Source organism: Silurus aristotelis (genome assembly GCF_946808225.1).
Source record: "Silurus aristotelis genome assembly, chromosome: 9".
Taxonomy (NCBI): Eukaryota; Metazoa; Chordata; class Actinopteri; order Siluriformes; family Siluridae; genus Silurus; species Silurus aristotelis.
Genome location: NC_139582.1, coordinates 7,682,574 through 7,710,237, shown reverse-complemented (window position 1 = coordinate 7,710,237; position 27,664 = coordinate 7,682,574). Strand labels below are relative to the sequence as shown.

General features: G+C 43.3%; 1 protein-coding gene and 1 long non-coding RNA gene across 2 annotated transcripts in view; one reads left to right on the top strand and one right to left on the bottom strand.

Annotated features, from left to right (window-relative positions):
* The window catches only part of LOC310730867, a 402,048-nt gene that overhangs the window by 190,968 nt on the left and 183,416 nt on the right, over positions 1-27,664 (bottom strand). The window lies entirely within an intron of this gene.
* lgr4 (leucine-rich repeat containing G protein-coupled receptor 4) overlaps positions 1-27,664 on the top strand; it is an 87,289-nt gene that overhangs the window by 30,492 nt on the left and 29,133 nt on the right. The window contains exons 2-4 of the mRNA XM_083549906.1: positions 8,941-9,012; positions 16,591-16,662; positions 18,829-18,900. Of these exons, the coding sequence (XP_083406032.1) occupies positions 8,941-9,012; positions 16,591-16,662; positions 18,829-18,900 (216 nt within the window). The remainder of the gene's footprint in view (positions 1-8,940; positions 9,013-16,590; positions 16,663-18,828; positions 18,901-27,664) is intronic.

The following is a 27,664-nucleotide window of genomic DNA, read 5'->3' as shown; positions in this document are numbered from 1 at the left end:
TATTGATATTCCATATGGTGTTGTAGCATTTGCTCTGTCATTCTGCTTTTACAGTGTTTTGTATACCTCAATTAATGGCAAGTTACCTCAGTCCCTAGTTATTTCTTAGCTAGTTTTCTATTGCTATTTCTTCAGAGGTTTTTACAACTTATTGTAGTTGTGATTATATGCAACCTATATGCAAAATATTTATAGCGTATTTGTTGTAATTTGCATTCTGTTTTGTTCTTGTTAGTACGAGATAAAAGAAATGGCTAGCTAGCTTCAGCTAGCTCAAGCTCATAATCCAGTTGCCTGGATCCAGTTGAAGGACATATGTTTCACATAAATACCTTAATACCATAAATACCTTCAGCGCTTAATAGCAAAATATTGGGTAAACGTTTGGTTTTGGTTTTCTGTTCTAAATACACGAATGTGTCAAGATTATTATCTGACAGATGATGAATATTTTTGATTCGTGTCCTTGACCGGTATGTGGACAACAGCAGGAGATGGATGGTCTGATAGTTAAGAGGTTGATGAATAGCTGACCGGTGCGACCGGTGCATGGCCTCTACATCTGCCCCCATCTGTGCGACTGCTGCAGCTCAAAGTCCCTGATGAGGAAAACGGCTTTAGAGGCCCAGTGATCGCATTCACAGACACACTTACACACACACACACACACACACACACACACACACACACACACATAGCTAGCTACTACACGTTCTTCTCATCTTGCCCCTGGGCATTTCTGCCAGCTGGGTAATAGCAGTGGTAGCAGCCTGGCCTGGGGCTACGGGTTTAGAAGTGTGTGTGGGTGACAGAGAAAGAGATAGAGTGTGTGTGTGTGTGTGTGTGTGTGTGTGTGTGTGTGTGTGTGTGTGTGTGTGTGTGTGTGTGTGTGAGAGAGAGAGAGAGAGAGAGAGAGAGAGAGAGAGTGGGGGAGGACTGTATGCAACACATAATGTATCAAATGGACCACCAGGATTGTAGCACAAATAGGGGCCAGGGATGCCACCAACAGCAACGAGGAAGGGAAGAAAGAGGTAGAAAGAGAAAAGGAGGAGAAGAGATAAGACGAATGCTACATGGTCCACTGAAGGGTAACTGTGGAGCTGTGTGTGAAGGTAAGGACAGGGGGACTGAGCAGGGGTCATGGCACAAGGGGGGATGGGGAGGCCTCTTTCAGCAGGCACTTTGTGTGAGTCTTGTGTGTGTGTGTGTGTGTGTTGGGGGGTTATCCGATTCTCAGTGGAGTCTAGAGGCCCTCATGCACATATACACTTTCATGACTGCAGAGAGGCCTGTCACTGAAATCCAAGATGGCAACTCCCCCCCCTCTCTCTCTCTCTCTCTCTCTCTCTCTCTCTCTCTCTCTCTCTCTCTCTCTCTCTCTCTCTCTCTCTCTGTGTTTTCTTCTCCACACCGTTCGGCGGGGGATTCGGCTCATTAGCTATCGTAGGATGTTTGTTCAGCTCTGTTGTGCCCCGGTTTCCACGTCTACACACCAGCACTGTTCTTTAAAAAAGAGAGAATGGATTCGTAATCAAGATTTAGCACACAGCGCCACAGAGGCCTCTTTAACACACCCACATTGTGAACGAGCGTACAGGAAGCTGATGAATAAATTATGTCATATTTGTTTGTTTACGTTTTTTTATATATATATTTTTTTATTTATTTTTTTTACCAAACCTAATCACATGATCTTTTTTTGGTGTAACAATGTACAAATCAAGAGTTGAATTTTTGTGGCATGATTTGTTTTTTTGTTTTGTTTTGTTTTTTTATAACTTCACCTGCCTTCATTCTCATCGGTGATGTTTACAAGATTACAATCAGGCTGAATGAATTCATTTCTGATTAGGAACTGTTTTTGCTGTATGTACCCTAAACGTTAACGAGAATATCACTGTTTATATCAGAAGTGTTGATAAATTGCTAAGAAAAGACTTCATACGTGTAAAAACTATACTACAGTTCTGTTGTTTTTTTTTTCAACAAGTTTCCTGAACTTCCAAGTTTTCCAGAGTTTAAAAAAGTTCCTGGCTTTCACAAAAACCATCAACACAACTCACATTGAACATATTACCAGTGGTGGACGAAGTACACAAACCATGTAGTTGAGTTAAAGTAGAGATACAGTAGTTTAAAATCTGACCATTAGAAGTGCTTCCTTTAAAATTTCATTTGAGTAAAAGTACAAAAGTCTTCAAATGTACTTAATTTATTACAGCTATAATGTTCCTTTTATCATTTTTGTCACGAGACTCATGGTTCAGTCAACTCAGTTTATAGGAATAGACTCTTACTCTTAGCACACCAGGCTATTTATAGAATGATATTAATGAGTCAAACACTGATTGATTTTTTTTATTAACATTTTCATGAGCCCAAAACCTTGTTTTTAACTAATTCCAAAAAGAATGGTGAAAATAAGGCCACTGGTGTCAAGGCAAGTCAGCATTCAGGACTCCATCATTTATTCCTCTCATAATGTTCTGCTTGCTGTTGATCTGATGCTGAACTCTATGTTTGTTCGAAGTAGATCCCAACAATCAGAACAAGTTCAAAACGGAGCGCGTGCTGTACCCTGATTGGTGTCCTGCTTTTGCTTGAGATATTTGACATTGAAATGTAGTGAAGTCTTCCCGTGGGCTCACCACCTGCAGGAGGGACCGTAAGGGACGGTGCTGTGAGGATTGGGCAGCAGTCAGAGGCGGGGGCCTGCTTAGACTGCTGCCCCCGCGACCTGAATTACGGATAAGCGGGAGAAAATGAATGAATGAATGAATGTAGTGAAGTAAAAGTGTCTCCGAATGGAAAAACTTCGGTAAAGTACATATACGTGAAAAAAAAAGCTACCTAAGTACAGTAACGAATTACATTTATTTTGTTAGTCTTCACAACTGCATATTGCCTACCGTAATTTCCGGACTATAAAGCGCACCCATATATAAGCCACACCCACTGAATTGTAAAATTTTTTTTTTTTTAACCATAAATAAGCCGCACCTGTCTATAAGCCGCTACACTAATCTGACTAGACTAAGTGTCTACACTAACGTACTTTACACAGGCTTTAACGAAAGACATGTTACACACGGTGTAACGAGTGAAATATGTTGCGCTTCCTTTAGGAGCATAGCGGTATTTTGGGAATAGCATGCCAGAAGTGAGCTCTCCCTTCACCCAGACTGAATGCGTTACAACGGCTTGTATCTAAACAGTAGCAGACCAAGAAAGTCATTGTTTACTGTCTTCCTCCTTCCTTTCACAACTATTTCTCTCGGGAGTTTATCTTTTGGCATCGTCGTGCGTTTAAAAATCACCCGATGGAAGTTTTTTTTCCCGAAGCCGTGCAGCTCAGAACACAGGTGAAGTGCGTTTTTCCGTTTCCGTTTGGAAATTTCATTGGTCTAATGTTATGGGGTTCAGTTTTTTGGCTTGACGTTTGTGAAACCGGGAAAACCCCAGGAAAAATTCATAAATAAGCCGATTCGTTGTTTAAGCCGCGGGGTTCAAAATGTGGGAAAAAGTAGCGGCTTATAGTCAGAAAAATACGGTATATATTTTATCTATAAATACTTATAAATATATAATATTTTTTAACATTAATAACAATAATAGTAGCCTGTCAAAGTGTAGCAAAGGCCTAGTTTTAGTTAGTTTACTTAGTTCTCCAGTGTTCTGTATTGTTTAAAGACTATAATCACACTCTTGATGTCACCCAAATGAGGATGGGTTCCTCTTAAGGTTTCTTCCTCATAACTTCTACGGGAAGACTCCTTGCCACAGTCACCATTGCTGCTCATCAGGGATAAATACACGCCATTTACCTTAACTGTTAAATTCTGTAAAGCTGCTTTGAGACAATGTTGTGAAATGCACTATAGAAATAAACTTGACGACTAGTTTTAGCTCTTTTTTTTTTTTTTTTTTATCTGCTAGTCAAAATTTTGCAGATTTTATCATCTGTTTAAATGTAAATGTAAACATTTCAATAAACCTGGATGAAGGGAATAGTGTGATTAATAATGCAGTAAAACCTGTAGTGTAACTGCCTAAACTGCCCCAGGTTTCCTCCTCCCATATTGCTGTGTAAAAAGCAAATCTGGAAAGTTCATGGTTTTTCTCCACTGAGTGTTAAAGTCAGGCATCATGTTATTTAAAACTCTAGGCCATGACACATCATCACTCAAACCAGCAGATCTGAAGACCAGTTGAAGTCTGCTTCTTTATAATATTAACCGGATATGCTTTTTTTTTTCTTCTTTTTTTCCCAAACCGCGTAACAGTGACCAGCTTGCAGCTGCAGTTCGCATGTAAACGTTAATTACTTTTTTCTTTTGTTTTTTTGTTTTTTTAAAGAATGGTCTGATGATGATTAAATACAGTGCCGTGCATAGTATAAAACGAGCGCTCCAGTATCCATACCATGCTGTTATTATTGTGTGTGTACATTCAACTTCATCTTTTGTAACCTGTTCTAAAGTGTGTAGAGAAACAGAGAGGAAAACATAGAGTTTATTTTGTGACACCGGATGAATAAAGAGAGAAAAAATGGAGGTGGGAGAAATATGAAAACGCTGATGATGCTACAGGTAAACAAACCAGTCTAGAGGGCTGCATTGGGAATGGGATCCTGCGGGACCCAACGCAAATCTCAAACGAAAAGAGCGTCGAGTGTTGAGTTTTTTCAAGGCTTTTAAAATAAAAATGGAATTAAAATCCCAAGGTGTTTGTCATGTGTGGTACTTTACTTTTGCATTGGTTTATTCTGCCACCAGTTTATGTCTGGGTTATGTCTGTTATGATTCTGTAAGTTAATTGTAGCCCTAGATCTTTATATAAGCTGTGACAGAATGTTAGCGGTAACGGTCAGAAAGCGGGATTAAGAAAACAGTCCACCTGTCACTGGTTCTAATGTTCTTACTAACTGGTTTAGAGAATAACATTTGATTACAATGGCACCTGTGAAGAGGTGAGCGATTTCAGTCAGAAAGTGAAGCGTATTTTAGTTACTTTGACAAGGAACAAATTGCGATGGCTAGACAACTGGGTCAGAACCAGACAATGGAGCATTGGAAGAAAGCATTTTCTTTGTGGAGCTCGGGTGCATGTGTGTTGAAAGAGAACTGGCAGCAGCAGTTTGATGCTCTGGGCAATAATTTACTGGGAGTCCTTGGGTCCTAGGATTCATATGGATGTCACATTGACAGGTACAACCTACCTAAACATGATCACAAGATCCACACCTTCATGGCAACAGTATTTGTGAATCACAAGGGTCTCTTTAGGCAGGACAGTGCACCCTGTCTCACTACAATCATTGTACAGAAAGTTTAAGGAACATCACAAATAGTTACCCAGATCTCATATCAATCCAAGATGGACTAACAAGTCTGACTCATGTAGGACCCACCCTTAAGTCCTCAGCTTTTAGGACTTAAGGGATCTCCTGCTAACGACTTGGTGCCAGGTACCACAGCACACCTTCAATGGTCTTAATGGGGTCCATTGAAATGTTATGGCTGATTGTTGTTAAATACATGAATAAATAAAATGAATAATATTGAGAGATTTGGTTAAAGAGTAGAAGAGTTCCAAAATAGATGGACATGAGAGAGATCGAGAACTAAAGTTATTTTGAGTCTTAGAAGGATGGCAAGAGCGAGAAAGAGCAATAACATGTTAGAGAAGGAGAGAGACGTCGAGAAAGAAGTGAAAAATAGGAGGAAAATGGTTCCAAATGTTAGGCCAGTTAAGAAGAGCGAGGATGGAAATAGAAGGAAAGAATAATAGGCGGTTATGAGAGAGAGAATGAGAAAAGGGAAGACACTTCTACATTTTTGTCATGCTGCTACATGCTGTACCACCTACAAGCCTTGCGTCGGTCCTCCGAGCAAAAGAGAGAGAGAGAGAGAGAGAGAGAATGAGACGGGGGAGGGGCAGTTGGATCTCAGGGCCTTTGTTTGGGGTGTATTTTTGGTCTGTGCAGACCCTCGAGTGAGTGCAGGCTCTGTTGGAAACACGCGAGCTGCATTTCAAATGAAGACAGAGTAAACCAAGCAGCGCCTGTACACTTCTGATGTCATACTCGCATGACAAGGAGAAGTAGATGATCCTGGTACAGTATCACGGAGCAGCTCAGTGCCAGCGATCACATCTTCCGATAAGCACCCATTTAGGATTCCTTTCTATTATTGTAGCGTAGCCTCTTCATCTCAGCCGCTCATCTGGAATCAGGCCTTATCTGCTTTCCTGAGCGTATCACTCTTGAACATGTGAATCAGCAACATCAGCTCGAAGGGGGCAGGTTGGTCTGTAGCTGGATCTGATACAAATAGATCAGATGGGATGGAGTAAGAGTTAGAGCATGTATAGAGCACATTTTTACCTGCTCGTGGACGCTGAGGGCCGAGCCCTTAATTGTGATTTACGTGGCGATTAAGATGGGAGAAAAGCAGAACTCGTGATCGGGGGCTGCGGATTAGACGTATCCACGCCTGACATTTACCGGCTCATAGATCTGTTCAGGGACGTGTGTGTGAATGACCTGGTAGCAAGAAAGTCTTTCTAAAATATGTCTGTCTTCGTTTTTTGTTTTTTTTTCTTCTTCTTCTTCTTTTGCTTAGAGGGGTTGCCACATCTGATTTTATTCCCATATCTGATCTTTTTCTTGAAGTCTAAACACCAAAAGCAGTTACAGCTAACCAAATCTTTTCACTTCTGGGTTTGGAAGACACCCAAATACAGATGCAAGCATGTAAGCAAATCATCACACGCCTACTAAATTTCAGATTATACATCAAACATCGGGGGATAAAGTGCGTTTTATTTCAATAGATACGCATTACATAACTAACATTCCGTGGACGCCTGACTATTATTCAGAGCGATTTTGATCTCATTCATGCAACTGAGCAGATATAGGGTCAAGGGCCTTGCTCAGGGGCCCAAGGGTGGCAGGGATTTGAACTTCCGACTTTTGGATTTAAAGTCAAGTGCCTTAACCACTAAGCTAACACCCCCCCCCCCCACCTTCCCACACCTTCCCATTACAACTATATGTCGTTTTATATATATATATATATATACACATGTGTCTTTACTGGACCTAAGAATCTTAAACCCATTCCAGCATAACAGCCACAGCGCACAAAAAAACAAGCTCTATGAAGACGTGGTTTTCCAGGGATGGATTGGGAAGAAAAAAAACTCTGGTTTCCTGCACAGTGCCCAAACCTTAAGATCAACTTTTGGGATGAACTGGAACAGTGACTGAACCCAAGTCCTTCCTCAACCGACATCAGTACCTGACCTAATTAATGCTCTTGCGGCTAAATAAATATGCTCCAAAATCGAGTGGAAAGCCTTCCCAGAAGAGTGAAGCTTATTATAACAGCAAAGTGAGAATAAATGTGGAATGGGCCGTTCAGTACGCACATATGGCACTGATGGGCAGGTGCCCACATACTTTTGGCTCAGTGCCAGTGAATTCTTCTCTTTTGATTGGTTAGATATCGCTGATCTTTCTACAATATGTTACATTTAGCTTTGTTCAGAGTCTGGGGCAGGTCTGTTGGAAATTCGTGAATAACGATGACACACAAGTTAATGCAAATCGTCCGATTGTTTCATGTCAGACTTTTATATTCTGTAATTGTTCATCTACAGTGTGTTAAGGGATCGGAAACACTTATAATTTACATATATTTGAAACATGTAGTGAAAGATTAATTCACACTTCCTACTGTGACTACAATGATTTAGATAATAAAAAAAGCTTTAGAATTATTGCACACACCTGTGACTTTTCAGAAATCATGACTCCCAAAACTGTTTGCTTTCACTGACCTAAGTATTGCTTTCATTTGGTTTTGATATCGGATATTGTAGCAATAAACAGAAATGCATGGATTGTAATTTCCGAATGGAGAAGACACAGAAAGAAGCTCGGATATCCTGCTCAAGAACTTTTACAAGGTTTCTTCAACATCTATCAATCAATCAATCAATCAATCAATCAATCAATCAATCAATCAGTCAGTCAGTCAGTCAGTCAGTCAGTCTGTCTGTCTGTCTGTCTGTCTGTCTGTCTGTCTGTCTGTCTGTCTATCTATCTATCTATCTATCTATCTATCTATCTATCTATCTATCTATCTATCTATCTATCTATCTATCTATCTAATTTTATCTCTCAAATTTAGCCACGCGTTTTTTTCCAAAAAGCTTCGTTTTCTTCAAATAAAAACGCCTTCACGGTGTGGACGGAAGACCAAAACGGAGAGAAAAATATTCTATAAACGAAAACGTATTAGTGTGGACAGGGCTTTAGAGATTGCAGTTTTATGGATGAATGTATACATCTCTCGTTGCAAGTGCTTTAAAACTGGCTAGCATTTTTATTTGATGGTTCAAACAGTTCAAAGAACCACATTAACCGTAATCATTAAAGTGATAAGAAAAGACAATGGCTGTCATTAAAAAAAAAAAAATCAAAAATAGGGAAGTTATACATAAACGATAACCACTTTTTATTCAGTCACAGATCATGTTGCCAAATCACTTTCATGTATTCCTAACATCACATATGTTAATCTAATTGTTAGCATATAAGGTACACTATTAACTGACATTAACACTTAAATAAAAACCATGTCAGATTCATTTGTATTCATTTCAAGCCAATAGAACGAGCTAAGAGTCAAAATATGCACAAATGGGTTTTTATACGCTTTTAATTGGTTTCATTGTAATTGGAAACACTTGATTCTTCGATTCAATTCCAGATGTTTTCACATGCTCGGACACTGGTTTTGCAACGTTCCTCTCTCAGCTCTCCACACTCTTGAAATTATAATCACCAGGTTGTAATAAATAAATAGAAACTACTTCAGTTCTTCAACTGACTGTGTGTTTTGGTGTGTTTTTTTTTCTTTCCTGCAGTGACCTCAGCATGAACAACATCACAGAGCTGCCTGCGAATGTATTCAAGAACCTGCCATACCTGGAGGAACTGTGAGTCCATCATTTTTTCTCTCTGTCTTTGTGTCTCCATCATCACCTGTTTGAAACGGTTTCATAGATCTGTTATTATTGTCACACGTAACAATAAAAATCATACTTTAATTAGTGTGTTAATAATGTAAAGACAAACCTTTTAATAATAATATGCATCCTTTTTCTCTGCATATGTACATCAGCAGTCAAAAGTGCTTTCTCCTTGAGTGCTTTTTCTTTATTATTATTTTCAGCATTGTAAATACCGAAGACGTCCAAACTACGACAGAACACGTTTGGAATTACGTATCGATTAATTCGTGCAGAAAAATTGGTAAACAACCCAGAATAAGTTGAATATTTTAGATTGTCCAAAAAGTACATTTTGCTTTGAACACAGCTTGGCACACTCTTTTGCATTCTCTCATCATATTCATGAGGTAGTCACCTGGAATCATTTTCCAACAATCTCGAGGAGTTCCCAGAGATGTTGAGTGCTTGTTGGCTGTTTTTCTTTCTCTCTGCAGTTCAAGCCATTCATTTCTAACCATCTTAAATAGATTTTCAAAGGGACGATTTTGGAGGCCAAGTTAACTGCAACACCCCATCACTTTTCTTCTTGAACAGTTAGCTCTTACATACAGTAATCTAGAGGTGTGTTTTGCATCATTGTCCTGTCGGAAAAAAAGCGAATGATCGTCCTACTAAGTGCAAACCAGATGGAATTGCATGCTGCTGCAAGATGCTGTGGTAGCCATGCTGGTTAAGTGTGTGCTCAGTTTTGACTAAATCACCAACAGTGCCACTAGCAAAGCAACTCCACACCTGCACACCATCACACCTCCTTTTCCATGCTTAACAGTGGAATACACACGTTTAGGAGCCGTTAATTCACCCTCTGTACGTCTAACAGCGCCATGGTGGTTTGGACCAAAAATCTCAAGGTTGGACTCATCAGACCAAAGGACAGTTTTTCACATATCTAATGTCCATTCCATGTGTTTCTCGGTCCAAACCAGTCTCTTCTTCTTGTTGTTCTTTCGAAGTAATGGTTCTTTGCTGCAACTGAATTCTAAAGGCCTGACTCCTGCAGTCTCCTTTGAACAGTGGATGTCGAATATGTGAACTCTAAAAAGCATTTCTGTAAAACTGTGTTTTCTGAGGCTGGTAATTCTAATAAACGTATCCTCGGCAGCAGAGGTAGCTCTTGGTCTTCCTTTCTAGGATTGGTCCTCATGATAGTCTGTTTCATCACAGGGTTGATGATTTTGATGACTGCATTTGGGGATACATTTAAAGTTCTTGAGATTTTTTTTCAGTAAATGACCTTAATTTCTAAGATTTCTAATGATGAACTGTTTTTTCTCTTTACGTAATTGAGTGTTTCTTGCTATAATTTGGATTTGTACATTAGTTGTAGAAGCACTAATAGGGCCATTGACTCTGTACTTACTCAACTAATGGTCTAATTAAGAAGTCAAGACATGTCACAAATGAATTTCATTTCATTATAGTTATTTTTTTTATTTTTTTATTTTTTTCATTCAGCAGTATTCATTATATATCTGTTAATAGACAATGTTTATGAAAATCTAAACCTATAATGAGAAACATATAATGATATAAGAAATTGCTAGTAGATAGATAGATAGATAGATAGATAGATAGATAGATAGATAGATAGATAGATAGATAGATAGATAGATAGGTATATATAAAATTAGATAAATAATAAAAACATTTTTTCCCTAAAATAATTTATTTAAATATATTTTAACCTGGTTGCCTTTTTTATTTGTCAAAGAACACATTTCTTCACATGCATTTGCTCTTTTTTCACACGGAAGTTTTTCACGAGGAAGTTTGCATTGATGTGTTTCTGTGGTTAGAGCCTAGATGAGTCTAATCTCACGGTGCGTATTTGGCTCTCTGAAGTGCTTTGCGTCTGTCCGTCTGCGCCGGCCGTGTGGGAAGCGCAGATATCATCGGTCTACCTGATAGCAGGTAGCGCCACTCCCAGACGGCCCCGATGACCAGCTCCTAAAAGCCGCCGCATTGTTATACCTCGCTTTTCTTCTCTCCCCTCCTCTTTTCCTTTCAGAACAAGACCATGTTTTCTTACGCCCGCTCCCGTCTTTCAGCCGGCCCAATCTCTGCTCCTTCTTTCCCAAACACGGGGCCTTCAAGCGCTTTGTCAGAGAGCAATTTACTTTTCAGCGCTTTGTGCCGAGGAATGCGAGGCAGGAAGGAAGAGGGCAAAACAATGGTTCCTGGGACAGACAGAGTTCAGGATGACAGGTTTTTTTTTTTTAAACACGTACATTCGTTTTTGCTTGTCATCGCTTCAGCGGGTACTAAAGGGCTTGGAGATCACGGGTCATGAGTTCACCATCATCATTCTTCAGTGCTGGATTAGAGACAGTTTAATGAGAGAAAGATGGATGAAGAGCATGTGCATTTAAAGAGTCCTTTCTTTTGTTTCGTCAGTACAGTCCTTAGTGTAGCACTCATTACCCTATTTTGTGTGTGTGTGTTTTTGTGTGTGTGTGTGTGTGTGTGTGTGTGTGTGTGTGTGTGTGTGTGTGTGTGTGTGTGTGTGTGTGTGATAGAGAGAGTGTGTGAGACCTGTGGCTGGTATCCTCCAGGCAGACTTACTGAGCGGGAGGGACAAAAGCACAGCACTGCAGAGAAACATTCCCAACCCCAGAGTCACGCAATATACACACACACACACACACACACACACACACACACACACACACACACACACACACACACACACACACACACATTCGCTTTTCGATTCCCAATTACAGCACAATCAGTCATTCAGCTTGCTAGATGCTTAAACAGTTCTTGCAAAAGTTTGTGGACACCTGATAAATAAGATTCCTATTGTTTTTTGAACACCTTTTTCAGGTTTAGTCTCTATATGCTGTCATAATAACACCCACTCTTCTGGGGAGATGTTCCACTAGAGTTTTGAGCGTTTTTTTGAGCTCATTCAGCCACGAGGGCGTTAGTAAAGTCAGGTACGGTTGTAGGGTGAGGAGGCCTGTGGTGTTGTAATTTATTCCAAAAGGTGCACAAGATTTACTTTGTACTCAAGGGGTACACAGGTTTGGGTCTCCTAGTTGAAGTGGAGGGAAAATTGACTGCTTCTACAAAAGACCCAAAGCCAAAGACGTCCTATACAATTGTGTGCCTTCAACTTTGTGGTAAAGTTGTAAAGGTAAAGACTCTTTAAATGCAGATGCTCTTCATCCATCTTTGCCCTCTTCCTTCCTGCCACGAATTCCTCGGCACAAAGCTTTGAGTCTAGTTTTGTACCACGCAAACAGATGGCAGCACAAGGCTGCACGCACAGTCACAGGAAGCACCGACCTTCATAAGTCAGTGCCCCAAAATAGATCGCCCCGTGTACATCGGGAGCTGGTCAACTGGTGCTATTCTGACCACGTGCGTTAACCCCGTGTGCTATTCTGAATACGTGTGCACAATCACACGCGGGTTTCTCGCCGGAAAAAACGCGATCATAACTCCGCACCCACCACACTTGTTAGATTCGGCTCCTGCGGACTTCACCCTCTTTCAGCTTTAAGATTCAGCTTTAAGGTCACAATTTTTATCCGGCGCCAATCGCAGAAGGTGCTTGGCACGCTTCGAAAAGAAGACTTCCAAGGACACATTCCAGAAGCGGCTCAAGGGGATTGTTTTGAAGGTGATGGTGTGTAAACCTAAATAAAATAAAGTACTTTCTTGTAAACAAACCTAATCTCGAAACCTTTTGATACCACCTCGTAGTGCTTGTTAGGAGTGTTATGTGTGCCATCAGTATAAATGACTGAGTGTTGCAGCATTATTTCTAGGTACGCATCTAATCATATTCTGTGGACGCTGCAATTGGCCAATTACCCCGAGAAAACCCGAAGCACACCGTGAGACTTGTAATTACGCCGAAGCCTCGTAATTATTTACAAACAGCTGTCATTTGCGTGCTGTGAAATTGCAGGTTCTTTTCCGAAGCACTTTCTCTTGTCGCAGCAGTTCAGGAGCTGTGTGCGATTTGCTCGGCGCGTTTGCTCAGCGCTGACTTACTGCACAGCTGTTCCCGAAGACGGCCTGAACAGCCGAGCTCGGCGACCGCAGAACCCAGATTACATGCGCTGCAGGCAAATAAAGATCAGGGATGCTGTCTCCAGAGCCCAGAGGATCCAACCGCCCTGCAAAGAGAACAGTGTGCATGTGTATGTGTGTGTATGTATGTAAATGTGCGTGCGTGCATGCGTGTGTGTTCATGTCCCTAATCAGTGGCTTTAAGACTCGGCCAAACCAGAACGAGAGTGAAAGGCCATGAGCTGTTGTGTAGCTCGTGTGTGTAGAGTGGAGTACACAGGACTACCAGATGTGTAAGCGCTCGCTGCACATTAACTCCCACATACATAAACAACCTCTTTGAAGCGTTCATGGAAAGCAAATGGGAATGTAAATGCGCATTTGCTTCTTGAGGAATCCTGCCACGGTCTTGTTTCTCTGTGGAAGCGTATGTGCGTGTGGTACTATGCGCCTCAGTGCTGTAGATCTGCACCCCTATGATCATCCTAGCTGATAAGATGCTTCTGTCATGTCCTCAGCCTCCCAGTTAAAGTCGCTTTACTCTTCTTTCCACGCTCTTTCTTCTTTTCTTCGCTTCTCTCTCTCTCTTTTTCCTCATAGGCTCATAGGAAGGAAGATCTAAGCTAAATACTTAAGACTCGAGCATTACATGCAACTTCCAAAATGTTTTCTCACCGTAAAGAAGTCTTTGAGAATTAGGCTGCAATCACACACTGTGGATTTCAGTGGCTGTGTTGAAACTCGGGTTCACTGTGAATTGAAATGCAGTGCAATGGACGACCGTTTTCACGTTGGATCGAACTCGATCGTTTTTCAAATGGATTCTGGATGAAAAAAACAACAACAAATCATAACAGTGAAATACTGCTGGAATTTATTACAGGAATAAACATTCTAAACATTGCTGAATCATGAAATATGATTACATTAATGAATAAATATAAGCATATAATGAATACATCGCAAATAATAAATATAGCGCTCTCCGTGCAGCGCGTCATGTCACGTAAAAACAAACAGCGCACGGCGTCGGCGATTCACCTCTAGAGGCCGCTCTCCTAATGACGGCGGAAAAAAACACCGCCATGGATTTTTGCCGCTCGTTCTAGCGTTCAACTATTGAACTCTACTGCAGTGCATGTTCTGAAACACAACTTTATCATGGCACCTGTTAGTGGGTGGGATACATTAGGCAGCAAATAAACATTTTCTCCTCAAAGTTGACGTGTTAGAATCAGGAAAAATGGGCAAACGTATGGAGTTTGACATGGGACAAATTGTGATGTGTGGACGACTGGGGCAGAGCATCTCCAAAACTGCAGTTTTTGTGGGATATTTCTGGTCTGCAGTGGTCAGTATCTATTAAAAGTGGTCCAAGGAAGGAACAGTGGTGACCCAGTGACAGGGTCATGAGCAGCCGAGGCTCATTGACGCACGTGGGGAGCGAAGGCTGGTCCATGTGGTCCGATCCAACCGACATGCTTCTGTAGCTCAAACTGCTGAAAAAGTTAATGCTGTTAATGCTCGATGGGTCAGAAGTGTTTTGGACCTACACACTATTATGCAGGTGGTCATAAAGTTATGCCTGATCCGTGGCCCAAAAGTAAAGCCTGATTGGTGTAAAAAAATATTTTTGGGGAAAAACTGGGTGACTAACTGCCTTCCCCATCTTGCTTTTCTTTTTTTTGCATGTTTTCTTTCCTTTATTGACATCCTGGATACTCTGCACCATTTTTGCGTTTTGCCATCTACCTGTTGAGCAGTTCTTCTGAGCCGGTCTGTGAAGCTCTCCGTTTCTGAATCCCACGAGCGCCTTAAGCGGACATGCATGCACTTGGCAAAAAAAAGGGGCATTCATTATTGCAAGCTTCCTCCTCGCAAAGAGGCAATTTAAATACCAAAATCATACAGGATAGTATGGGGTCTGCTGGGCTCCCTGTGTGACGAGGACCTTTCGAATCGTCCTAATCCCCCCCCCACCTGGTTATGGCGCCCCTGTTAGCATTTTCCACATGATGTTACATTAGGCATGCTTTTTGAATTAAGTGCTAAACATCCCTAAGCTGCACGGTATTGTGTACCGCTTCACCATGCTCGGACGAGAACACTAGGTATACATTGAAATAAGAGGCTCATAGTGTCTTTGTAGTTGTGTTAGACTCCATGTGGCTCCTGGCAAAGCTGGCATTCAAACCTAGAGCTCGTCATGGCTACTCTAAACACTCTGCACCCTCAGGGCCGGGAAGTGTGCAGAGCACAACATAGAGAAATGAAACGAAGTCTGCAAGTCTAGGGCCCCAAGAATTTCTTTCTATCATGCAGAGGAAGTAAAGGATATACCGAGAGAATAGATTTTTTATTATTTTTTTCAGGGCTTTGAAATAACACGATCAATTTAATGTCGAATGCATGAAAACATATCGAGTTCAATCACATGGAGGCCGATGGGTGCAGTATTGGATTCAAATCTTAAAAATCGCTCAGACATTGAGATAGACGAGGGAATTCCTCTTGTCACTCTCACGCTGTGGTGGTGTGTGTGCGTGTGCATGCGAGCACATGTTTCTGTGTGTGTATGTGCGAGACAGGAGAGATTTTATTTGCTGGCAGGTTTTGGGCCTTAAACATGTCTGCTCACACCGATCCACCACATTCTGCCACCTCAGGAAGGTATTTGGGCCGGGAGGGAATTCAGGCAGGGAGCTTATCGTCCACACAGCGGCTTCAGACACACATACACACAGACGCTGACAGCAGAGGCTTGATAACAGCCATGGAGGCTCAGTGCAGAACAAAATGTGTTGCTGAGCAGACCAGGGGCTTGGCGAATGTATCTGCTCTTCACTCTTTCGTCATCATGACTTTACTTTTTCCTGCTTCACTTACAGTCTGTTCATCCAGGTTAAAAAAGATAGAGTAGCTCTCATTTTTATCATAATTTTATTTCAAATGCTGTCACTGTCTTTGTCATCAGTTTACTTGGTACCATTAGAGGTGGTATTGTTTAAAGGTGTTTGTACATATGTTTAAAATCCAGTCACACCCTCGATTATGAGATTCATTATATTGTGATGCATTTGATTTGGATCGTTTTCTCTTGTGTTTCACACATTTTCCGAGGTTACTGTACCTACCATGAGGTCCACCCCGCCAATGTACAAAAGAGGAATAGTGAGGCAGGTAACAGAGTAGGACAGCAGAAAGCTTTAGAAATCACAAACGGCTTCTTTAATGTGTCCCTGAAATATTTATTTCCTCTTGGATGCTTGCGATTATACAGATTGGTATTGGATTATGGGATTATGGGGCTAAAATTAACTGTAAAAAAACAAATATATAATTTCTATATTAATTACTCTCTCTCTTTCTCTCTCTCTCTCTCTCTCTCTCTCTCTCTCTCTCTCTCTCTCTCTCTCTCTCTCTCTCCCTCTCTCTCTTTCTCTCTCTTTCTTTCTTGTTTTCTATTTTTTGTCTCTGTAGGAGATTGGCAGGTAACGATCTGACTTTCATTCACCCTGAAGCTCTGTCTGGTCTCCACCAGCTCAAAGTGCTGTAAGTATTACACACACACACACACACACACACACACACACACACACACACACACACACACACACACACACACACACACGCATCAAATTAGACAGCCTGTCATTATTAGTGACAGACTGAAAAAGACTTGTATTAATGGAGAAGTGTTCCCATGCTCCATGTCTCCGTCCCCTGATCACAGGCAACAGGCCGAGTGTTGAGTTGTCTAATAGCTTCGAGTGACTAACAGGAATCCCAGCATGCCTCGGTGTCGATTACGGCTAGAATTCAGTCCAAGCTCCATCTCTTTCTATCTGCGTCTATCTGCTTTTCTTCTTATCTCTCTCTAATTCACGCTCAGCTCTGGAATGTGTGTGTAGCGATGTAAAGGATTTGTCCTTGAGGTGTTTTGCGGGTCAGTTCTGTCGAAACTTATCGTCCCTCCGTGTCGTGCTTTGCATAAAGCGCTCTTTCCGTCTTCCTGTCCTCCTTCTGGCCTGCTTGGTGCCCCTTTGGTGCCCCCAAATGCTGACCCCGCCCACTTATCTCCCTAATCACCTCAGGTGAACTCGCTCATTTCACAACTAGCTTCTGCATCAGGAAGGATTTCACTGAGGAACTAAGTCGAGAGTGCGCGATTAGTCACAGGAAGTAAACCAGTGAGTCTTAATCTGTGCTTAAGAGTATTGCCAGAAAAAAGGACTGGTACTCAAATGTAATTCACTTCTATAAATGAAGGATAATGAGCGTTGAGAAATGTGACGAATGATGGTTCAAAGAGCTTGGATGAAGTCGTTAAAAATAAGAACTATAAGAATGTGACAAAGCTGGAACTCATGAAAGGGAATGTAGCATGATGTTGCCAGGTGTGCAAACTAGGAGTGTTATGGCATCTGTGTAATTACAGTAATCCCCCGCTGTCCCGCAGTTCGAACACACATCCTCGGTTTATCGCGGAATTGCATTCGCCACATAACTAATTAGTTTGGCTGATTTTCCCGGTCTCTCGCGGATAGCAGGTTAGACCAAAAAACTTCTAGGGAATAGTTTTTATAGAGTTTTATGTAGAAATAATGAAATGTTTTAATAAAAATCAAATTTTAATCATAAAATGAAGTAAAATGTTAATACAGTACAGTACTGTATATATAAGAAAATCTTTTTGGAGTGGTGTCCTGTTTATCACGTTTTTTTTTGTTTATAGCGAGGGGGTTTCGGAAACGGGGGATCACTGTATATCTGTATGCATATACTGTATATTCGATATATACTAGGATTTTGCGACCTTACAATGACGTTAGCCATACAACAAAATTGTAATAATATTAACATTTTGCGCATCAGGCAAACGAAGTAGCGTATATACAGTACCACACTTTGGAACGGTGCCAGGGTGTGCACATCTCTTCCCGTGTTATATGCCTTACTCTTGCCAGCGGTCGAAAGAGTTCATGCGTCTCGGTGTTAGAGCGCGTATTTATTTCCGTGTTTTTGCCGTTTGAAAGCCCGATATTAGCTCTCACCTCTCTCCTTCTTATTCTATTTTGCTTCATTATGGACTGCAATTTGTTAAATGAATTTCCAAATCACATTATACTACCCCATGCTAATCACCATTCTTTAAGACTCCTGTGTAGGATAGTTCATGTCTCGACTCACGATATTTTCTATTTACATCATAATATACAGCATTAAATTAGACTCGAGTTTACCTTTGAGAAAAGTTTGGGGTCAAAGGTTTGGGCTCGTGTCCTGTGGTACTTCAGTGATGCTGCAGTGGGCTGATAATGGGACAAAGGAGGAAAGAGAGAGAGAGAGCGATAAAGAGAGAGAGAGAGAGAGAGAGAGAGAGAGAGAGAGAGAGAGAGAGAGAGAGAGAGAGAGAGATGTTGATTCTGATTAGCTCATTCTACACACATACACATGCACAATGTATCTCCAACGATTCTACAGTTAAGATTTATTACTTATTTGTTCATCCAAAATCACATTTGTTTAACACACAGGCGTTTTGATTTTAGAGTAAATCATATGATTTAATCCACTTCAGTGCTCAACGTGTTTTTTCTCCAGGATTAATGTACCACGTCACGCAACTCCTTTCAGCATTCATGAATCTATTTATCACAGACTTTTTCACGGTACTTGCATTTTAAAGAATTTAGAAATTTTTTTCTTCTTTTCTAGCATGCTTCAAAATAACCAGTTGAAGACGGTTCCTAGTGCGGCTCTCAAAAACCTCCATGCTCTGCAGTCTCTGTGAGTAGCACACACACACACACACACACACACTTCTCTGACACAGGGTCAGCCATTTAAATGTGTAGAGTAGTGTTTGTTAATATGTAGGTTCTTTGTATCAACATGGTACATTTACGTGGTTTTATGGCTTCAGGTGTGTGTAACTATGAGAGCTGGGCCAGCTGTTTTTTTTTTTTTGGAGGTGGGGTGGCGGGGGGACCATCTCTCTCTCTGCCATTATCACCTTTTCAGATCCCAGTCCCCCCCCTCCCTTCTTCCCTCACTTGTTTTTTTTTTGCAGCTGTGTGTCCCCGCGGGGCCAGGGCCAGTGCTCCGGACCTGAAGTAATGCATTCTGGCACAGACACTTGGCCTGGTTCTTAGATCAGGATTCTCCTAACAATCTGTACATCAACACGCCTTCTGCCCTTAAGCACTGTCTAGCCTGAGTGGAAAGATAGAGAGTTCGACACACAGGGCCATACGTTCAGGGATGCATGTTACACACGTATTCCGGCGCTGTCAGATTTGCTGTTCAATCCTATTTACATTTTTGTTCAAAATAAGATTAGGATCAAAGTAGGTGAGATTACTGTTTTCTTTAAGATTCGGACTCGAACACTTCGTTAGTTCAAATGATTTCCGCCCATGTTGTCGAAGCCCCGCCCTCTGCCCTTCCCCTGGATCTTTTGCCGTCTGTTAAATGACTGACAGGAGGCGTATCCAAACACCCACAAGTATTCTGGCCCGAAACCTGCCATTTTCTCTGCAACTTCATAACCTTTGGTTTTTGGTTAGTTACTTATTTTAGTCATAAGTCAGGAATTAAACAATGTTTTATCTAGTGTATCTCTACTTTAACTCAAGTACATGGTTTGTGTACTTGAGTTAAAGTAGCGATACACTAGTTAAAATATTAGTTCAGTAAAGTCAAATTGCTCCATTTAAACTTTCACTTGAGTAAAAGTATTCAACTCAGTTTCTGTGAAAAGACTCTAATGTGACTCTCAGCACACCAGTCTATTAATAGAGTGATATTAATGAATTAACACTGATTGATTTGAATTCAAATTATTACGAGCCCAAAACCTTCTTTTCAACTACTTCAAAAAAAGTGCACAAATAATAATAAAATGGAGTGAAAATAAAGTCTCCCCAAATAGAAATACCTCAGTAAAGTATAGATACATGAAAAAGCTACTTAAGTACAGTAACATACAATAACCTTTACTTGTGTGACGGCACATCCTGAAGTGCTTTACTTTACTCTTATACGTCTTCAGCTTGCCAACAAGTATGATTTTCTGGTTATTAACGAACAACACAATACTTTTATGATTTATTGTTACGTTTTTAGGTTAGTTTAAGTCTTTTTTTCGGTTATGTTATACTACAAACAGCCATTCCTTCAGCAGCCTCTTTTCTTTCCTTTCTCTTGAAGTTAATAAGACAAAAAAATGCAGATTGTCATTTTGTGGAGTCTGTGTGTGTGATTATATAGAAACAAGAATTAAAGGGGGACTGGGGGGAACCGGGAACCCCGTATAAGGCATTAGGGACTCCCTATGACAAGTAAAAAGTAGACTTGGGGGGGTCCCCAAGATTATTTTAATAAAACATATATGAATTACACAACATCTGGGGACCCTCATAAGACTTGACTCAATCAAGCACTGGTATAAAACATTATGTAAATCTAAAAAATATAAATTGTAAAACAGCAATACATTTTTGAAATTATATTTAAACAGAAACTGGAGGACAGAGGAAAAAAAAAAATACAAAGTGGTTATATTAAAATAAATAAAAAACGACAGTCAGAAGAAAAAAAGAGAGAGAGAGAGAGAGAGAGAGAGAGAGAGACTGATAGAAAGACAGACAGACAGACAGACAGATAGACAGATAGATAGATAGATAGATAGATAGATAGATAGATAGATAGATAGATAGATAGATAGATAGATAGATAGATAGATAGATAGATAGATAGATAGATAGATAGATAGATAAATGTGAAGCAGTATGTTATTAGAGATAAAAAAAGAGAGAGAGAGAGAGAGAGAGAGAGAGAGATAGAGAGAGAGAGAGAGAGAGAGAGAGAGAGAGAGAGAGAGAGAGAGAGAGAGTGAGTCCCACAGGAATCCCTTTCCCCTGCAGGTTGGTTGCTGTAATCAGGCTGCTTCCTAATTACTGTGCCATTAGCCCAGCCCCAAGCACTCACACACACACACACACACACACACACACACACACACACACACACACACACACACACACACACACACACACACACACACTTAGAAAGCAGAGGAAGCTCACTACACCTCTTCCTTCCAATCCCGCTCTCATTTCATCCTTTTTGCTTAAATCAGCAACACGCCAGGGTCCAGCATACTTCAAAGCCCTCCAACGGGGGCTCCTTCGAGCGCACCGAGGGGCTCCCGCGTTACCGCGGGGAAAATCACGTCCGTTTGAAGCCGCTCGCTGTTCTTGCCACTGACAGCTTTCTAAACCACAGCCCTAATTACGCAGCCGGCTGTACTTTGAAACTGTAGCACATGAAATGAATATTTGGAGGCCAAAAAGTCAATATTGTGACAAGAATGTGATTCCGATCTATCATTTTCTGTTAATCCCCTCTGTTTGAGGCGGCTTCATAGCATCGTTCTCAGTCGCAGTGTTAGGGATGCTCACAAAAATGAATAAAATCAGACCGAAAGGAGAGAATGCGCCTTCGGTGATTTCATCTGCCCATCACACGAGCTCGTATGTAAGCACGTTAGAAATGTGTTTGTGTGCGAGTGTGAGCAGGACATGTCTCGATCTGTTCCTTGTGCACAAACTGCTTTTTCAGCAGTTGTTACCTGATGTTCTTTGCAGCCCTGGAATCGGATTTTTTGACTCACATTTTCCCTTTTATTTTTTTACCCTTTCAGGTTTGCATAACTGCAATCGCAATTACATAGAGCACAGAAGTGCAAGCTTTTCCACTCAGGGCAGTTTATTTATCGAACCCAAACTGCGCCGGATTTATACCGTCTTATATGAAAGGACGTCTCAGTGTGCCTCGGGTTAGAAACCGAGCCCTGAGTTCACGTCCAGTGCAGGTGTCACAGAGATCATTGCTCACTTACGATAACAAATATCTCCGAGAGGTTCTGAGGAAAAGCACTCATTAATCAAACCTGTGCTCCAACACCAGACGAGTGCACCTGCATTCGCCTTACTTTCTTTGGCACCCGTGTTGTTTGGAGTCATCCTTTTTTTTCCCCCCAGAACGTGTCAGTCTTCCCACGAAGGCAATGTTTTACCAAGGTTAGTGCACGGCTCTGTAAAGGTCTTTTAACCAGCGCAGGTTGCATTTGTGTTTACTCAGAGGAGGAAGTGGAGGCTGATTAGGTAAAAGCCTTAAGGGTTGTACACTGTACTTAACGATAACATTCAGGATCAGCAAATGCGGCCCGAGCTGTGGGAACATTTTGCTGCGCTGTTAGATGTCATAGATATACACATTCTAAACAACACGCTGGAAATGTAAACACGATCCAAATCCCAACCCAATTCATGTGCAAGTAACCATGTAAACATTTCAACATTTGCTGCGTTCCAATTCGCCTGCCATCTGTAATAAATAGTGGCTGAGATTAAAACTAGTGTGTCCCAGACCGTAGATGTCAGTATACCAAATTATTCCTGTTAGATATACAAAGTGTGGATCCGTGGACACATTTAGAGCTAATGTTGCCCTCAGCTCCTCTGAGTTTTGTGACAGGACACATTTTAGAGAGTCGTAAATTTGAGCGGATTTTACCGCTAGCTAGGTTGGATCGTATTTGCTGATAAACGATTAATGGATACTGAAAAAAAAAACACTTTATGTAAAAAAGTTCTACATTTTATTAGAAAAATTTTAAATAGTACTGAATTATAAAAATGTGCTATATATAGAATATAAATATATGTATTATATTAATAAATATTAAGGAAATTAAAAGGCATGCATTCAAACTGAAAGGAAAGTAACACTAAATAAATTCAAACTAAAATGAACAAAACAACACTTCAACAAACAGCACATGGCATCAGTGATTCATCTCTAGAGGCTACTCTCATACTGTATAATGACAGAGGACCTTTTCAGCCACTCAAACAACCCGGAAAAACTATTGATATGGATTTTTGCCTATGGATAGTGTCAGGCTGCAGACGCGGAAGCCGATATAGTCCGATCATTGTCCTTTTATTTCAACAACCGTACAACACAAAAACACTCATAAGCCGTTGAAAACAACAAACAAAGACATCTGCTCGATACGCGTTGTCCGCTATGAGTTCGAATGTCCCAAGCATAATCCATAAAGCCTTCGGCAATGAGTAATCCAAGTCGGAAGTGGAATTCGCATATACAGCCGGCAGTCGAGCAGCCACGCGATTGTCCAGCTTGACAATATAACGACCGACAGCCTGTGACTCAAGAACGTGAGTTTATGTAGTCTGATCTTTCATGAGCCACAGCTGTCGGTAATCTTGGGAAGCAGCGTGACTGCTATCGAGGGGGGCGTGGCAGGGTGGATCTCTGACAGCTACAGACGGGGGCGTGGCAGGGTGAATCCCTGACAGCTACAGAGGGGGGCGTGGCAGGGTGAATCCCTGACAGTACCCCCCCATCCAGGGGCGACACCTGACGCCCCAAAACCCACCTATGCCAGGCGGGCCAGGGCACTCCGAGGAAGGCCTCCTTAGAAGCCTGGGAGCAACGGAGGCCTGGTGAGCATCCTCTGCGGAGAGCCGGCATGGAACAACACCTTGCAGGAGGATCCGAAACGGAGCCACGCCCTCGGTGCTGACGGGAGGCTGAGTAAAGCCCCTGGCGGGGATTGAAGCCGGAGCGATCTCCATGGCGGGGAACCGGAACTGGACGCCAACCATGACAATGAGCGGGGAGTGGAGGACGTCCCGGGCGGAGACCAGGAACGTCGTACCACCCTCTGAGGGACCTGGAGGACCGACGTCGCCGTCAGAGGGACCTGGAGGACCGACGTCGCCGTCAGAGGGACCTGGAGGACCGACGTCGCCGTCAGAGGGACCTGGAGGACCGACGTCGCCGTCAGAGGGACCTGGAGGACCGACGTCGCCATGCGGGGATCCTGTGGGCGATCCGTCGTCCTGAAGAGGACCTGGGGGCGAGACGTCGCCCTCTGTGGAGCTTGGATGCGATCCTTCGCCCTGCGTGGAGCTTGGATGTGATCCTTCGCCCTGCGTGGAGCCTGGATGCGATCCTTCGCCCTGCCTGGAGCCTGGATGCGATCCTTCGCCCTGAAGAGGACCCGGGGGCGAGACGTCGCCTTCTGTGGAGCCCGGGGGCGAGACGTCGCCTTCTGTGGAGCCCGGGGGCGAGACGTCGCCTTCTGTGGAGCCCGGGGGCGAAACGTCATCTTCTGCGGGCGCTGGAGACGAGCCGTCGCCTTCTGCGGGCGCTGGAGACGAGCCGTCGCCTTCTGCGGGACTGTGGGGTGAGCCGTCGCCGTCGGTGGAACCCGGGGGCAGCGGTTCAACTTCCCTTTCGCAGTCCTGGAGCCGGGGTGAGTGCACAGGGAAACCCCTGGGCGTAGGGGCGCTCCTTGGGACCCTTAGGAGCAGATCGGAGCCTACTGAGCAGCCTGGAAATGAGGTGAAGCCTGCCTGGAGATCCACAAGCGGAGAAGGGCTCGCCTGGAGGTCCACGACATCAGTGGAGCTCTCTTTGGGACACTGAAGCGGAGACGAGCTCGTGGGGTCGCTCGGAGGCGGAGACGAGCTCTCGGGAGGAGCCTGGAGCGGAGACGAGCTCTCGGGAGGAGCCTGGAGCGGAGACGAGCTCTCGGGAGGAGCCTGGAGCGGAGTCGTGCCCTCTTGAGGAGCCAGGAGCTGGGCGAAGCGCTCTTGAGGGAACTTGAGCTGGGTGGAGCTCTCTGGAGGGACCTGGAGCTGGGCGGAGCTCTCTGGAGGGACCTGGAGCTGGGCGGAGCTCTCTGGAGGGACCTGGAGCTGGGCGGAGCTCTCTTGGAGGTCCTGGGGCAGAGCCGAGCTTTCCGTGGGCGAGATGTCGCCTTAGAAGGGGCTCTGGGATGTGGCGTCGTCTGGAGAGGGACTCAGAGGAGTCACTTCGCCTTCTGTGACCGGAGGTGTCGGCGCGGCGCTCTCGTGACGACTCTGTGGCGGGAAAGCATGCTCCTGGAGACTCTGTGGCGGGAAAGCATGCTCCTGGAGACTCTGTGGCGGCGCGGCGCTCTCGTGACGACTCTGTGGTGGCGCGGCGCTCTCGTGAAGACTCTGTGGCGGCGCGGCGCTCTCGTGAAGACTCTGTGGCGGCGCGGCGCTCTCGTGAAGACTCTGTGGCGGCGCGGCGCTCTCGTGAAGACTCTGTGGCGGCGCGGCGCTCTCGTGAAGACTCTGTGGCGGCGCGGCGCTCTCGTGAACACTCTGTGGCGGCGCGGCGCTCTCGTGAAGACTCTGTGGCGGCGCGGCGCTCTCGTGAAGACTCTGTGGCGGGAAAGCACGCTCCTGGAGACACTGTGGCGGCGTGGGAGGCTGAGTACACAGCAGCACGCTGGTAGAGACCCTGAGATGAAGCAGCCCTCTCATCAAAACATTGGGGCTGAGCTGCAGGCTCATGGGAGATCCGGCACGGAGCCGCGTGCTCTTGAGAACCTTGGAATGGAGCACCTTCCTCCTCAAGGGGACTGTAGTGGAGATCCACCACCTCTATCCCCAACTTCCCCAGAAGCAGCCCGCTGAATTCGGCGAGTGAGCCGAATTTGCCCCCTTTGGCGCTCCATAGTGAGCTGGCTTTGGCAAGAACTTCTCCAGACAGGAGGGAAATACAGAGGGCAATCTTGGCTCGTTCGGAAGGAAACCGGGAAATGTTAACAGCCACATACTCGCCGATGCCTTGCAGAAATCCGCCAATTCGTCTTTTTTCCCCGAGTAACGAGCCGGTAATCCCCTCGCGCTCTCTGAGGGGCGTGGCGCAGCCGCGCTCTCATGATCCGGCTTCTGTGGATCTGAACCGCGAGAAGCGGCACTGAGCTTCCGGAGGAAATCCGAAGCCGGGTTCAGCTGCCGATCCGTTGCGGTCGGAATCGCGGAATGGCGAATCCGCGTTCGGTATAGGTCGGTCGTTCTGTCAGGCTGCAGACGCGGAAGCCGATATAGTCCGATCATTGTCCTTTTATTTCAACAACCGTACAACACAAAAACACTCATAAGCCGTTGAAAACAACAAACAAAGACATCTGCTCGATACGCGTTGTCCGCTATGAGTTCGAATGTCCCAAGCATAATCCATAAAGCCTTCGGCAATGAGTAATCCAAGTCGGAAGTGGAATTCGCATATACAGCCGGCGGTCGAGCAGCCACGCGATTGTCCAGCTTGACAATATAACGACCGACAGCCTGTGACTCAAGAACGTGAGTTTATGTAGTCTGATCTTTCATGAGCCACAGCTGTCGGTAATCTTGGGAAGCAGCGTGACTGCTATCGAGGGGGGCGTGGCAGGGTGGATCTCTGACAGCTACAGACGGGGGCGTGGCAGGGTGAATCCCTGACAGCTACAAAGGGGGGCGTGGCAGGGTGAATCCCTGACAGATAGTTCCAGCTATGGATAGATCCAACTATAAACTATTGGTGTTATTTAATCGGCGAAACCGATTAATCTTGGTGACCTTTAGTAATAAATAAAATGTTGAAAAAAACAATTTAAGGAAAGAACTGATTTCTGACGTTGGGCAAAAATCAGTAACAGTGTTCTCTTCTGTTACATGTCTTTTTGTTATGTTTAAATCTAAATACTCTTTTGCTACAGGCTTACATTTATGGAATTTGGAAATGTCATTATCGCTTTTATATCATTTTTATAAATCTGAGCTGTTGTGGGGGAGGGGCCTTGCTCAAGTGCCCTGCAGTTTGGTGTTGCTCAGATTTTAGCTCATGATCTTCTGAACAGAAGTGGAACATTTCATTTCATGTGATACTATTTCCTTACTACATATGTATTGTTCATTTCAAAGTGCAAGAAGGCAAATTCGGACGCAGCATTTGAGTCGGTCTGTTTTAAAAAGGATGCCTGGTGAGATCTTCCATAAATGTCAGCTAATCACAAAATGTTCATTTGAAGCTATATAAAGGAATCTTAACTCATGTATTACTAGGATTCAATTACGTAGAACGTCTACCGTGCAAGTCCCTGTGAATGTGATGTCACTGTAGAAACAACAAGGTATTAGAATGTACCAAAACAAACCGGTTCCTTGTACTATTGTCCGAGCCGCTGTTTAAAAAATGAATCGGCACCGGATCAGATTCAAAAGTTATCATAGCATTGCGAGGCAAATTATTATTACAGCAGATGTTTTCAGAACATTGCAGGAATGTTATTTTTGGAAAGTTACATCCTAAGTGTCCTTTGGTCCCTATTTTTCTTTCTTTTTTCTTTGGAGCAGGAACAGTTAGGTCAGATCATAGGACTGAATGTACATTATATGAACAAAAGTATCTGGACACCGGACTTTTACCGGCCATATGTGGTTCATCTCCAAACTGTTACCACACATTTGGAGGTACACAAATGTATAGGATGTCTTTAGATGTGGTGGAATTACATTTTTAAGAGAAAATTAGGAGACCCAAACGTGTTCCAGCACGACAGTGCCCCTGTGCACAAAGCCAGGTCCATGAAGATATGCTATACATGGGTTGGAGTAGAAGATCTTGAGTGGCCTGCTATAGAGCTCTGACCTCAATG